Source organism: Bombus impatiens, unplaced genomic scaffold (assembly GCF_000188095.3).
Source record: "Bombus impatiens unplaced genomic scaffold, BIMP_2.2 scf_0129, whole genome shotgun sequence".
Lineage (NCBI taxonomy): Eukaryota > Metazoa > Arthropoda > Insecta > Hymenoptera > Apidae > Bombus > Bombus impatiens.
This window is the reverse complement of record NT_176548.1, coordinates 704,521-720,667: the sequence shown is the minus strand read 5'-3', so window position 1 is coordinate 720,667 and position 16,147 is coordinate 704,521. Positions and strand designations below refer to the sequence as shown.

Genomic DNA, 16,147 nt, shown 5'->3' with positions numbered 1-16,147 from the left:
GTTGCATCGGATGCGCGAAATGTACCGCGTTTACTCTTAACAGATTATCGTTAATGGCATCCGGGGAGTAGGATTTAAGGTCGTTCAGCACGCGAAACGAGGGAACGAACCAAGTGTCTCGATGCTGGTCGACGATGCATCCCTTCGACGGACGTTGTAAACCAACTGGATAATCGCTGACGATGCCTCACCGCACGTACGCATCTTCTAATCATAATTATTACGCAGTTAAAAGGGGCCCCTTACCTTTTCCACACATCTTCTTCCGCATTTCACACTGGGACGCGTAGATCACTCCGTCGCTACCGCAGACTGGTTCACCGCTTGGCGGACATATTCGGGGACAGGCGCCGGTCACGAAATCTGCGCAGAAATTAGTACAAGAGACTGTGAAAGACCTCGTTAGCATTTGATCAATCTCTCGGGAAAAGAAAGTAACAAGCGCAGCTACTCCTTTCGCGACCAAGTACAACACGGTATCGTAAAACGAAATGCCATTTACTGTTACTTGGGTTTATAGCGAGCCATCAAGACGTATAAGGTCTTCTTTATTAAACCAGCGGTAAGCGTTAGCCATAATGGCATAATTACAATGGAAAGGTGAACGCGCAAGCCCAAGAAAGAAAGTGACTGGCAGAAGATAAATACCTGCGAAGAATCAAAGGAAACGTTGGTAATTGGAGCCTAGATCGTTTCTGCACCGACGATGCATCGCATCAAAAAACCGCGTTCTGCGGATCTGCGCGTGGATCGTGTTCATCCCGGAGCGTGAAAGGTCGAGTTAAAAATAATCGAGCAAACCGGAAAGGAAGAAGCGAATAGACCGCGCTCGTCTCTCGATCCTTCTGGATCGTCCTCTAATCTTTTTTTGTGGCAACCACGTGTAATGGTAACGTTAAACCCAGAGATTCTGTCGAAACTTTAATTGCTTCCTGCTGACCCTCCGCGCAGATATCTCTACTGCACCGGGTCCGCTGGCTTGGTTTCGGTCCAGTGATCGCAGGGTCAACAGCACACGGGATTTACTGCGGTCGTTCTACACCGGCTCGCATAATATGTAACAAATTATAAAATCGAGGTGTACAGTTAAAGATAACCGACAGGAGGAGAAGACGCGAGGAGCAGTTACATCGATGCCGATAAAGCGGACAGCTAAACGTAACCAGAGAATAATTTAAACGCAGCTCGGTCACGTGACTAATCGGCAGACGCACGGAATAACTTTTTGAGATATAAAGTTCGCCTGGTTTCTTCTCTCTAGCCCGAGATAATATATGCAATGTGCACGGAAAATGCCACGTACGAGAGTGCAAAAATACATACGATCCTAAGAGATCTCTGCAAGACCGGTACGTTCTAGTCGTTACCGGAATGTCAAGTGAACAATACGAGCTTAATGGACGATTCGTTCTCTGTTCTCGCAACTCGATAATTTATCTACGATCGCGGTCACGCATCGCGCGCGCATACGCTTCGTACCGCTGTGCGCCACGCCAGAGAAAGAACGACGGACGGGATCCGTTCGAGCTCGTAAAGATTTTTTTGGAGGGATCGCAATGGCTAGGACGGCTCCTTTCGCGTAACGATCGAGTTAGACTCTCCTCGGGATACAATTTGCTGGAATCGCGCGCGATCAGGGCGAACGGCCCGATATCCCGTTCGCCTGCCACGGTAATTCGTAGCTTGCTGAATCCGAGAATCTGCGCTCGAATTCACAAAGTGAACGAGATAGTGCCGATATGCATTGTAATATAGGGGACCGTGGTTCTTCCTGTTCTCGGCCACCGTATCTCACAAAGACGCCGCGAACATCGCTGATATTATACCCTTTTTCCGTGTAATAATCGAGTTACACTCCTTCCTGCTTCGCGGGGAGCCAAAGCACGTTAATAACCGAATACGGCCAGAGATAAGCATGATGCTAGTTTTATGAGCGTATGCTCTCCATAATTACGACGATTACGATTTATCGATCGAACGATATCGGTTAATATAGCTCGGTTGCGATACGCGTACCTACGCGCCGCGAAGATGTCTAAATTGAATTTCCGTTAAGATAAAGAGAGAGAGAGAGAGAGAGAGAGAGAGAGAGAGAGAGAGAGAGAGAGAGAGAGAGAGAGAGAGAGAGAGAGAGAGAGAGAGAGAGAGAGAGAGAGAGAGAGAGAGAGAGAGAGAGAGAGAGAGAGAGAGAGAGAGAGAGAGAGAGAGAGAGAGAGAGAGAGAGAGAGAGAGAGAGAGAGAGAGAGAGAGAGAGAGAGAGAGAGAGAGAGAGAGAGAGAGAGAGAGAGAGAGAGAGAGAGAGAGAGAGAGAGAGAGAGAGAGAGAGAGAGAGAGAGAGAGAGAGAGAGAGAGAGAGAGAGAGAGAGAGAGAGAGAGAGAGAGAGAGAGAGAGAGAGAGAGAGAGAGAGAGAGAGAGAGAGAGAGAGAGAGAGAGAGAGAGAGAGAGAGAGAGAGAGAGAGAGAGAGAGAGAGAGAGAGAGGAGAGAGAGAGGAGAGAGAGAGAGAGAGAGAGAGAGAGAGAGAGAAAGGTGTGCACGATCTCTCCTGAAGTATAGAACATTTTAGAGCCCCTTGAACCATACGAGATACGGGTTGGCAACGTGGGTCGCTAAAGATTTCAAAGGAGAAGCCAGACTGCCGTATGCCATAGATTTTATGGGTCCGAATCGCGTCGCATAAAATTGTCGGCATTGATTAACAGAGGCGCGCGCGAGAAAGAGAAAAGTCTATGTCGGAGGAACGGAGGCAAGAAAACGTAGATTACGAGAAAAACTATTATAGTCCTCGTGCGTACGATAACAAGCAGAAGAGAGCACAAAAGCTCGTCAAGTGGAAGAACGGGAAGAACGTGAGCGTGAAGACGAAGAAAGAAAACGACCGAAGTAGTCGAAAGAGAGCAGACGAAAGAGCAAAGGAGAAGAAGAGAATGAGATTCTTCCTTGAAGCGGACGTCGGTTGGTCAAATGGACGTGTGATTAGCGGCGTTGATGGGCGGCTGAAGGAGGTGTCCGTCACTCCCACGAACGCGATTAAGTGAATCAATTATGCCAATAGAGGAGCGACCAGTCTGGTCAGGGGGCGATTGGTGAACAATGCAGATCGAATTATATCCCTGTGGAAGATGTACGGGTCGCACGAGCTAGCGCGTGCATGCATGCGGAGTATGGTGTACAGTGGATGCCCGCCACTTGCTCCAACGAGAGGGAATGAGAGCAACGGAAAGAGACGAAGGAAAGGAGAAAGGATCGAGGGGAAAAGAGAGACTGTGAGGGGGAAAGGAAGGAAAGAGTGTGACAGGGAAAGAGCGGGAGGGGAGGGGGAGGGAGAAATATGCGGGTCGGTGAACCACGGCAAGGATGCATGCCGACCGGGTGGATGCTGCTCCTTGGATTTTTGTCCACGAAACGAGAAGCCGGGAGAGGAACACGGCCAGCTCGCATCCCGCTCTCGAAGATCGATAACAGAGAAATAAGGATCTGTTTAACGAACCGGAACGATTTGATACGAATAAGCTGTGGCTCATAAATAAAACGAACAATGTACGGGACTGCGGCTTTTGTTCTTGTTTCCTAGTCGCTACTCCTGGAGACACGGCCAGAAAAACGGTAGGTTAGATGAACTGGATGGACGTTGCGGTTGGAAGCGCACTCGGACGACTGTGTTGCATGACAGACCTTTCGATTCTAGCTTAGATAATTAAACGGGCCATGATTCGTTTACAAATGTGAACGCCTCTCGCGAAGCTCACGTCGCAGATGTCAATTAAGTCCGAGGTAGCTTACTACGCGTAAATCAAACCGTATGGAAACTCATCTTCCGCTTGGGAACAAGATATATTCGAAGGAGCGCGAGGAAGAATGTACGTACGACGATGCCGCGACCGCGACGGAGCGAAAACGAGGAACGAACGTCCCACAAAATCTACGCGAACCAATCAACTCGCGTTCGATCTAATTAATGTTACAACGTCCACCATGTTATTATAGCCATATACAGCTTGTTGATAAATAGTCGGCGAATACTGGGAACGATATTTCTACGAATTTTAGCAAACGACACATTCAAGCGCCTGACAAATTGTGGTGTGTGCTCGTGACCGATTAATTCTGTAAGTTGAGCGTGCGCGATTTCTCGCTTTTCTCCCTTAAACTCGAATAACTGATGGTCCTTCTATGCAGAACTATACAGAATCCTTTCAATCTATCGTCGAATCATTTTTAAACCTAAACCTGTTAAGCGGCAATGATCGATAAGACTATTAAATTCCAATAAATCGGTATCTTACGATCGTTTCGGTACATACGAAGTAGCACCCGGTAACGATGGGACAGGCATGAATAGTAATCCATTAATTCTAACAGGGATCTTGCCCGTGAGATCTGTATGCGTATGATCGCGTGCGCAGGACAGTATCTCGGCTAGGACGAAAGAAACGACCGTGTAAATCATTCTCAGTCGATAGCGTCACAATCACGGTAAGGTCGTTCGTGTTCCGTGATTCCAGGCTCAGCTCACAGCTCGTTTCTCGTGCAACCTCCTCTCGAACGTATACCTTCGGTCGATCTTCTCGACGTAACCGGCCCTCTTTATCGCCGTGAAACGATCTCGTCTGCCTCTTAGAATTGTCTCGTAACACATCCGCGCTGCATTGCATTAACCAGCTTCTATTTCTGTTATGGAGCACACGAGTCGACATGATTAAACCGCGGCCCGTCGTTTGCGTCGATTGTTCCGAAATCGAGATCGGAAATGGTGAAATTATTAGGACGTTAGACGTTGCATCAAGAACGAGGATATTGTCAGAACTATCACGGCAAAGGTTTGCGAAGTATCGCGACAACCGGTATCATTGTTCCATACTTTATCTTTGATCGACCGTGTTTCCGTGTCGAAAAAATCTGACGTTAACGACGGTCTGTATCGTCGCGTACTTCCGTATTGCAGTGAAACAATCTTGTTTCCAGCCTAGCAACGCCATTGTTCCGATAACGTTGTAAAGAAGCAGTTCGAACGCGATTCGCGGGAAAAGACGAAGTCGCGTTGTCGCAATCGGATGATTTATCGCCTGTTTAGCGACTGTTCGAAGATACCGATAAAGACGAATCAAGCTTCGCTTCACGGTATAATTCCTCGATAAATCGAACAGGTATTTCGCATTAAAATTATGAAATAATTTCATCCGCCAGTTTGGTTTTAGATACTCGGAATTACAGACATGCACAGTATCACGCCAAATATTTCAAGCAGAGAAACGGCTAATTATGAGTTAGCTGACAGCTGCTAATCAAAACAGGTTTCGCGTGTGGTTGGTGGCTCGACGCATCACGGCTACGTCTGTTACGGGGAAGACGGTGGCTACGATCCTCGTGGCTAGATTTTTGCCGAAACAATGCTCATAAATGCTAATCAGGGAGTACCGGTTTAGGCGATATAGCTTCTGCTATAACTGTATTTACGAAGCACTTGTATTTCGAAAGAGACCGCAAACGATTAATTAAAACTTAGGATATTTTCAAACGCTAGGGTAGAAGTGTATTTTGCGGTCTGGAATTGAATCTTGAACCGTGTTGTTCAGATCCTCGTTTATTACCTTCGCCGTTAGAAATCGTAGGACGTTTACAATTTAAACGATCGGCAAACCATGTTGGAAATAGTAATAGTAATAAAGTAGCCGTACCAATCACAATAAAGTAAAGCGTTTCATTCATCGATCGTCTGGAGTGACGTAAAAAGTGACAGAGCAAAAAATCAAACGATACGGTGTTATCAAAATACGATAATGCGGGGCATCCCGATGAAGAGAATGCAGGAAGCGCGTGGCCCTAGCAACCGGCAAAAACGGTAGTATGTGTGTCGCTGTTCATGAAGGAACACGACAAACGAGTTGCGTTCCATAAATCGTCGTGTTCGGTTTAAGTGGCGAGTGGTAAGTGGAGTACTGGGGCGAAAAACTACCTCCCAGATCGGCTCGATCTCCCACGAGCGTGCACGTGAACGCGTGTGCACTCGCGACCGTTCGCTCACGCCGATCCGTTACATCGGAGGAACCTTCGATCGATCGTACATGTTGCTGTGTATATACGGTCCAACCTACTCCGCGAACATGTCCACTTTTTTTTCACGATCGCCCGCGCGCTTTTTCGTCGTGCTCCGCTCTTCTCGCACGGCGTGAAAATTCCAAAGCGTACGCATACTTCTCTGTTCGATACGGAACGGAAAATTGCGATGGTGCCTGCCACGATTCGATCAGCGATCGGCTGAAATTTCAATCGTCTGTTCCGTCGCGTGCTGCGATTTCCTACCTTTCTCTTCCGCGCATTGCGTGCTGGATCGAACATCATTTTCGTGTTCGGTTTTATCTTTTCAGAAATTGCACCTCGATGCTCGTGTCGTCGAGTACCATTACAGACTACCGGTATGATGTCCTCAAGACTTGTACGCGTTATCGGCCGTCACAATAAAATAAAAACGATGATATAAATGGATACTCGTCGGATTCCAATACCCTCGTCTGACATGTGTTGCCAGCTAAACTCGAGTTCGTATTAACACCTCGGTTACCGTGGAATTGCTGCTCGCTGCCACGAATCCTTTAAATGTTAGTCGATGCTCTGAACCGTGAATGAATAACATTCGAGTGGACCGTCACCGCACCGTGACTAAACCGCTAATGCGAATGATACTTTTGCATAGGCATAAATGAACATATACACGTGGAGCACGATGATTATTCGTCAAATTCCAACTATCAAGAAACAGTAAGGAACAAGATCATGCCGCGAGCCAATTGTACTTTTTCGACTCTGTCTTCATCAGCCGGAGATACACACTTATATACACGAGTCTACGTTTTTCACGTAGATTTGGATAACGGGAATAGGAAGACGCGCGATTCGTGCATAACGTTATCCTGCTGAGAATAAAGAATTCCAGGCCGGTTCTTTTACGGGTTCGTCAAAGTTGTCGCTATAAAATCTCCACGGAATGGGAATTCCGTGGCGTACGTGGCGAATGCATTACCGACAATTCGTACGATCGATTTCGCGCCACGGGGAACATGAGTTACGACGTCTAAAAGTGTGCATCATTTTAGCTGAATATCCGCGTGCAGGTAGTAAAAGCCTTTGAAATCCCATAAGGATGTTTTATCTGGTGGTCGCAAGCATAAACCTTCGTATGTAATTTGAGATTTTCTTGGGCCTGGTGGTTGGCAGAGTTTTCATTGAATAGCGGGTGCCAGAGGGGAACGGGACCGCGTGAGAAGTGTACGGTAAGCGTACTTGCGCGTTCGCGTTTAAGGATATTGCATATTAAAAGTAATTAGAGTAAAACGAGGTAAGAAGGACGGAATATCGAATGATTAAGAAGAAACGCATCACTGCATCTCAGAGAAAGGGTAATTATCGACGAACGTAGACTTTCCTCTCAGCTACGACGCACGAGCCAATCATTCGACTTTTTGGAGTTCGAAAAATCTTCCCTTCCGGATATTATGAATTAACTACGTGGGTTTCGTTAAAAGTATCGACAGAATGATCAATGATATTGTAGTATATTCAGGGAGCACGGTTTTAGATAAGAAAATTTCACTTTTACGCGCCCTCTTAGGACTAATAGCTCTACCGCGGATAGGATCGATAAAAATCTGAGAAATATGGTCACTGCCTCATTCGCCTTTTTTGGGGGGATAGAAAATTTTCAAACACTAAGGCCATTATCTGGCAGTTTCAATATCGATTTACTAATCTTGTATCTTGCATCTGTTTGTAATCTAACTGATAGAATGTAAACACGTCTAGGAGAATCAGCCTATCAGCCAGGAGTTTCATTGCGGTATAAACGTTTTACGTTTAACGAGAACGACCTCGACCCTTAATTAGCAGTATACTATTGATAGCTCGGAGAGGTTGAATCAGTGTTCGTTGAACGAGCTAACAACTGTTTTACCGCGTAAGATGCACATCGAAAGCGACCCCGATTCCATTTACTCTTGAATCATAGCTAAATCGAAAATCGTGCTACAAATCTAAACTGCTATTCATTTTCTCTTTTACTAGAAGAGTAGAATGTGATTTAATGCAACCGGTTGAATATGGCTTAACTGGGACCTAAATTGGTTGAATGAGAAAAATTAATCGACCGACAGGAATAATCGTCACGGATGTTGATGCTCCATTGATACTTACAAGTGAAGCGAAAGCTTTTAACCTACCATGCGCCCATTAATTTACACCGATCCCCGTGTGGTTCATCCACAGGAAGGAATCATGAAAGTGACCTCGACCTTACCTCCATACCTACTTAAGTCTAGGCCAGGGTTTCACAACCCTCGATCGTGAAAATGACTACTGACGATCTCAGCACTATTATTGGCGGAACAACCGAGTGAACGCGATCGATAATCGGCCGGAATCAGGATTGTCTCTGTTTTCCATTCCTCTCTCGTGGCTTTCTCATTTGCGTGATTTCTTGCCGCGTAAATGAGGAAACATGTCATAGCTCCGTTGCTTTTTTGCTAATAAATCCGGAGAAATCATTAGATACGTGGAAACCAGAAAAGTAGAGCGTGAAACCGACAGCTATAGATAGACATGTTCCAATAGTATTGAAAATAAATAGATAAGCTTTAACGAGTTCTTGTTTCTCTTTGCCTTCTCGTTATGGTTAATGTGCGGTTACGGTATTGCCAAATGAAACGCGTTAATACGATCCCTGTAACAGATTCCTTGGAGGACATTGGCAGCCTGAAAAACTATCCTGTCTCGGTGCAGCCGTATCGAAATATTAAATCCTGCGTTTTACGGCTAGATGATGAAAATATGTGGAAGAATAAAGGAGAAGTCGGTATGAGGAAGTTAAACGGGGATCTTATTTCTGCGCCTGTCCAATTGCAACTACCATAATCTTCTTTACTATGACGGTATCCTCGTATTTCTCGTTCGTCCAATCGTATTTTTCGTTCGATCCTTCTTCGTTGTATCTTCCTCGACTACAAATCGATTGTTGACGTCGGTGAACAAGCTCGACCGTTCGCCATCGCGCGGAAAGACACTAATAAAAGGTCCGATAGCTCAAGGAATCTTCACGTTTTAACGCGGACATTCGTTCGAAGTCAGCTGACATCGAAAGAACGTGACGAGCATTTCGTTGCCACATGGGCGTAAATACCGCACATTCAGCGAGTACTTTCCCGCAAGTATACACGAAATCTTTTATGCGCATATCATTACCGGTTACCATTGCTTCGGCTTACAACTTGATACAGCTCTCGTCCACGTTGTTCAGATCAGTTGTAAACTAGCAGAAGATCGTGAAGGAACGCTATGCTAATCCTTAACGCCAACCTTAATCTACCCCCTCTCTCTCTCTCTCTCTCTTTTTCTTCTAATGTCAGCCGTAATGATCAGACCAGTTTCCTTAATCGAACCAAGAATTTCAATGCTAAAGTCAAGGAATGCGTTTGACGCTAGACAACAAGCCAATTCCGTCTCGGAATGTTGTAACATGAACAGCCAACTAGACCGTCGAGGATGAAGAATTGGGAATGAACGACACACGAGTTTGAAATTCACGAGTACACGTTCACTGGGTCTTCAGGTCAGCGAAGTAAGTCAAGCATCGGCGGATGAATCGAGCTACGGTAACGGTGTCGTTCCCGAAAGGACAACTGACTGGTTTGGTTTATCGATCGAACGGAGCACAATACCGCGGAATCAAGGATCAGATTGCGCTCCAGAGACGTTCAAGGTTGACTCGCAAGCTCTATTCAACTTTGATCGATCGTCGTACGATCCTTAACGACCTCCTACATCCCCGCGAGAACCTAATCACGAGAAGAACAAGCTAGACTCGAGAACAAGAGCAAAACCATCCGAGGGTTCATTCGCCGAACCGACGATTAAAACGATGACTTCCCATTTTTCACCGAACTGCTCGAACCGACAGTAGAATCTGTTCGGCAGATAGTGATCTATCGTAACGATTTCATAAAGATGATTGACGATGCAATAACGCGAAACAGCGGGCAGTGGCGGAATGGCATCGTCCACTCGCGTATCGTTTGCCGTTTTCCGCGATCAATTAACGTTCAAACTGTCAAATCCAAATGAAATCTCAAACTCTGTGACGATAGTAGGTAAACGGTAATTGTCGGTATAAACGATCGCGTTTAATCACGAACGACTAAGTACTATTGTCGTGAAATCACGTATGCATTCTTTGCCATAATGCTAATTCATGTCTAAAGTAGAACGATATTTATGCTTTCGTTTTATCCAATGATCTACTGCACCTCTTTCTTTCATTATTTTTATCTTGGCACGCTATACGCCTGGCACAGACCAACACCTTTCTCTTATTCAATTAATTTACCTGTAACGCGATTAGTAAAAAGTAGAGAACGGATGAAAGCTCTGAATAAATATCGCAGCAGTCATGATGATGATGAAAGATAAGCACGATACACAAAAGTCGAATGAAAAGAATAGCGTGGCCTGCTGGTACCAATCTAATTCAAACGCTAGATGTACTAGATTCCCCGATACGTTCCATTAAACGCGGCACGGGGCCTCATTGTACGAACGAAATAGCGCGTACGTGCTCAATGTAGGTGAAAAAGAAAAACACATGCTCTTGAAAGAGATACGTGGAAGTAGTTGCGCCGTTTAATCTAATTTCTAGTGAAAGGTGCGATCCGCCGCCGCGAAAGTGTTTTAATACACGTTTCACTGTGGCATCGGGGAGAACATCCTGAATGAAAACCGAAAGAAGGAGATTCCTTACTGACTCTCAACCAGCACTAAGACGAAAAATTGACGCTAGACAAACGAGAACGTGACTACGTTTCGTTCGCGGGTTTAATGAATAATTTACGTTTCTTAGGAGCTGCACGGTGTGCAAATACCGTCCACATACGACGAGGAAACTGTTTCGATAGTATCTCCGCTGCGTGCTTCCAACCGATGGTACACAACCTGCGCCCGGACGACTTTCCACTTAGCATAAAATCGTACTTACGCATCTCTCCAGCACCGTTTACTTAGCAGTCTGTTCGACTTTTGAACCACAGTTACAACTATAAGCTATTACGCGACAAGAATTTTTCGTGAATTTAAGTTCCTACCCTTGTATCACGATAATTCGTTCAGAGATATTTTAAGCTCGACGATTTTACGGTGTGTTCTATCGGAATTATTTACAATGTGAAAGAAAGAAGAGAGAAATTGGTCAAAATTGGAGGTGTAGCATAAGATCTCTGTCTAACGACGTGAAATGCAGCCATTGCCCAGTTTTGGTGTCACAGAACCAGGCCGTACAAATATTTTCTAAGCATTTTCGAATAACGGTAAGAGGCTGGCCGATCTTCAAAGAAAGAAATTACTGTTCAAGTCGAAGGACGCGTAACATAAAAACTTGGTGTTTCGTACGAAGCGTAGGCGTGGTCATCACCGACCGTGAGACGATCCATTTCTTTACAGAGTTTGTACACTTTTTCTTTGAGCTCGTTTCTTATCTTTTTTTCTTTTAATTACAAACGATTTCCATGCGTGCAAAGGTAATTGAGTTTCCTTTGGATACCGCTGAACAGGATGTTTGAATCGGTAATCGTTCGTTATACATATAATTACAGAACAACGTTAATTAGCACGCGCGCAATGTTTTCCGCTTTTCTGACAGTCACGTTCAAACCTAGCATGGTAATTGATCGCAATTATTCAGCACTATTCGTGCGATGAATTAATTATCAACGATTTAAACGATCGAATTAGATCAAGCCGAATATGCAACCGTTACTATTTGACGAATAATGTTTCTCATACCCGACTCATTTTTGCTTATTCATGATCATCAGGTGGTTATTAATCCTCGTATTAATAAATATGAAATTGACTGGAGAAGCGGCATGCCCTTTTTCCCTTCGGGTAAACGCGAAACCCTTCCAAGCGTGAAAACACGTTTCATAGTCGATGGAACGATGGACCAACAGAATACAAGCCAGTGAACATCACTTTTTTTTTTTTTTACTATCCTTTTCTTTCTGTGTCCAAGTAATTTCATTTGCGAAAACTATATACGAATGAAAATTTAATCTGTAGCTCGACAGTTTCCCGAGGGACGGATAACGAGGAACCGGGTCACGAGGATTTGAACACGTTGAAAAGTCAATGAACCGAAACCTTTTAAGGGATCATCTTTTATTGAAACGTCTCGCGGCTATTCAGACGCTTTCAAACTATTTTCAATGCGAACCAATCGGCTAAACGTTTCACGATTTGTAATAATAAAACGTTTACTACAACTTCAAAGCATGCATCCTCCCTTGGATATCGAGTCGAACAAATTTGCTCGTACGTCTCCTTCCTGGACCACTCACCGAGGAATTTATATTGTTTATTGCGATATTCGATCACAGGGGGAAAGATTCCTTAGACACGGTCTGACATCGAGAGAAATATCTCTTCTCGTTGAACGTAAAAGAAATGACGAGAGGAAACGAGATTTCGAGGAGGAAAAACGTATCCGAAACGAAATTTCAAGAGACAAAGAAGAAACTTGAAATACACGAAATCTTCTTTTGAGAACCGCAGATTACTATCGTATTTCTTATGCCTTAATGGCAGGGTAAAAATCTCAAAAAAGGGCATTTCTGTGGCGATGCCTTCTGTTTCGCAAAAAAGGGCATAAATCCTGTTATTCTTTTGACATCTGTTATTACACTTCGGCTCATTTTCCCTTACGTATGTTTGCTCACGCAACGGGCTCCATTTACCTGCTACAGGCCATCATACAGTATCTACTACATATTAAAGCCATGAAATTACAACGGTGATTAAATTTTGGAAGGGAAGTTCTACAGGACATTGGAAAAGAAATGATAAACGTCTAAATGCTCGAATCAATTGCCCCACCTGTAATTTCTTTTAACACGCAATCTCGTTAAAAACTTAATGATATTTATTAGAATACCATGCTGAACGAGTTAATGAGCTAGTGAAACTACATAACGTTGGCGTTGCTGGATTCTTCGCACTACCTATTTCTTATTGTTATTATTACAAGCGACAAATGTAAATGGTATTATCGTTAATCGGATGCAGTCTCGTAATTTGTACAAGTTAAGCCGCAAGGAGGGCTATAAGAGACAACTTCTTTCCTTATGCTTCGTTCCGTAAAATTTTCAGGGTCGCTGATACGAGCGAGATTTTTAGACGATTAGCATACTTAATTAGACGAGTCCGCCCGGCTAACGTCGTTTTACGAGTTACATGTGCCTGGTCGAACACTCGACCTGGTCTCTACAGAACCCTTTACGTATTCGCAGCAGACTAACCGTAAGGTACGTAATAAAATTAGCCTACTCCTAATGGCAATGAATATGCATTCTCGTACTTAAAAAACAACATAATAGAGATTAAAGATAAAGCGAGACTATTCGATGAAGGTTTTTCGCGTAAAAATGTATGATATTCCCATCCAGAAGATCCCATGGGAATATTATTTTGGCAGAGATACCCCGCTCCTGCTATTTCATTTAGTAAATTAATTAAAAATCACTCGATAGACTAAAATCACTAAATAGACGTGGATGACTTAGTCGTCGATAAAGCAAGATATAAAATGCTACAATTAATTACGCTAGTTTAGTAACGCTGGTACACGCTCGACAACCGTGGAGTGTATACATAAAATCAGTGAGAAAGGAAGAGGAAGGAACTCGGCCCTGTGAGTTGACTCGTGCACGAGGCTGCGAGCGTGCTGGAGATTAAAACGAAAAACCAATGGTTCTTTTTTTCCTCCGGTTGAAAGAGCATCGCACTTGGCCATAGAGAGATACTGGCTCCCTCCTGCCAAGAATTCAATGGGTGTTCTGACCAAAGCTATTTGCCGAGAAAAAGAGAAAAAGAGATAGGCTTTAAATGTCGATATAGGAACACGAGTACCCCTCTTTAAAAAGAAACACATTGGCGCCGCGACGCTGTTTGCAAGCTTGAATTTTGCCGTTCCTGCTGAACTGACCCAATTTAATAAGATCAATTCCCATTCAAACGCAACACGTTCGACTATCTACCTGTCGGGACAGATATGAGCTAAAAGTCGAACGCAGAGGAAATACATTGGAGAACGAAAACGGAAATTAAGAATTCAAATTCACGTGTAACCGGATCTCCTGATACTAATATTTCTTTAGACGAACTATTTTAACGTAATATCGATCACAATTATGCATCCAATAGGAACCGCCGGGCATGCTTTTACTCTCCATCGGACGGCTGACTGCTTTACATGGAATAATGAATGGACCCGTCTGTTCGTGTATCGTGTGGAGTTCATTAATTTCTCAATTAGTCAACCGTGAAACCGTTAAAACAACTCGCAGTAGACGGGAACGAATTATCGATCAATTCGGCTAGAATACCGTAATCACTGAAACAGCTTTATGGTGAACAAAAAATGAGAGGGAACATAACGACGAACATGGACGAAGAGAGAAAAAAGGAAAGCAGAGGACAGAGAGAGGAATGTCTGAACGTAAAGACAGGTTGACCTGTTGCGACTTTCGCCAGAGTGAAACACGATCGGTCGATTCTAGTGCAGAGGTTAAAAGCGATACCGACCTTGGAGGCAACACAGCAAGATGATCCCAACGAGAAGGGAGATGTGACGATGCATCCTTCGTACTGTTGACGATCCGTTCGGACGTTTGCCACGGTCGTGTATCAACGACGTCGTTATAAGTCAATTTTAGTAGGCGGACGGCTGCGAACGATTATCTTATTGTGCGTAGACGACGTTCGTGCTCTCGCCACCGGTTAAGAAGGATAAGGCCGAAGGCGCGGAAAGATGGTAGAGAAGGTGATGGTGGTGGCGCCGTGAGGAAGGAGAGGAGGAAGTGCCCTCTTCGACCTCTATCGTCCTTCGAGGTCCACGAACGACTGAAGCGCACGAAGCGACGTCGCTCCGGCTATAGCCTCCCCTTCCTACTTTCACGTGGCGTGCTCCCGTTTCCAGTGGAGGCGCGGACTGGAGAGCCTCTCCATGGGCCATTTACCATTACCATCATCGTCGACGACGGCCAGTCAAACGGAGGAGGGGTAACTGGACGAGGTGGAACGACGGGAAGAAGCCTGAAAATCCGCCAACAGATCGGAGATCGGAGAACCGCCGTTTCTAGGCCAACTCTTCCTCCTCCACTATCAGATATCTTAGTCTTCTTCTTCTACTTCTTCTTCTTCATCTGCAAGGAACGGCCCTCTACCTTTCTGACGTCGGATGTGCTCGTTCACCCTTATTCGCCACAGACCATCAGTATCAAAGCATGGTTTTATATTCGGTCACGGATACGAATCTGGAACAAGGAGAGTAGTTATAGAGATATTATACCGCGAGATAGTAGGAAAACAAATTCTTTTTTCGAAATCAACCTATCGAGAATAAAAGACTGAATCAGAGGAAATGGCTGGAAATTTAGCGTGGCACCTGACTGAGAAAGTTAGATGATTAAAAGTATAGAATATTCTCGGCTTGCCGATGAAGACGCCATTCTGGCAATGCAGTTGTTCATTTACATTTTAGCGGGTGCACTTTCTAATCGAACGATTATGGGGAATTTTCTTGTTACCGACAGCGACATTAATCTCCTTTCCTACTTACATTCTAACCACTAATTTCACGTGCAGGTGCACAAGAATTGCATTCACCACGATGAGAGAAACATTTTATGCTCGCGTTCTCTATCGTGTTCCGCGTCTATAGTGATTAATTAAGTGAGATTTCGCGGGTAACGCGCGATACATGTATAAAAACATAAATAGATTACTCAAAGTTAAGAAGCGAAATTGGCTAGTGGACTTTCTCATGGGCGTTTGCCGGACTTGAACACAATTCCCAAATACTGTACGCTTACATCTTATTGGGAAGCATTATTTATCTGCATTTCACAGCGGTGAAACGATCGAAACATAATACTACCGTAACATAACTTCTACCTACATCGCATGTAATAGCGTCTAGTAAGACAATTTTATTCGTCTCGATTTATATACTTTCTTAGATTCGACGAAAACTCTCGGTGCTCCAGTTTCGAACATCTAATGTTCGAAGGAGAACTAAAAAGCAAATACACCGGTTGTTATACACGAAAGTGTGG

The 16,147-nt window shown here is 44.4% G+C and overlaps 1 protein-coding gene across 2 annotated transcripts in view; it reads right to left on the bottom strand.

The window, feature by feature from the left end:
• LOC100742292 (agrin) overlaps nucleotides 1-15,029 on the bottom strand; it is an 18,983-nt gene extending 3,954 nt beyond the window's left edge. Inside the window, exons 1-2 of one of the 2 annotated variants that reach the window (XM_012381220.3) lie at nucleotides 14,616-15,029; nucleotides 247-363 (exon numbers count right to left, since the gene is read on the bottom strand). In XM_012381220.3, the coding sequence (XP_012236643.1) occupies nucleotides 247-363; nucleotides 14,616-14,670 (172 nt within the window). In that variant the 5' untranslated portion in view covers nucleotides 14,671-15,029. Of the gene's footprint in view, nucleotides 1-246; nucleotides 364-648; nucleotides 674-14,615 lie in introns of those variants that run through there. The other variant, XM_024365084.2, reaches the window with a different exon arrangement.
• Nucleotides 15,030-16,147: the final 1,118 nt, after the last annotated feature.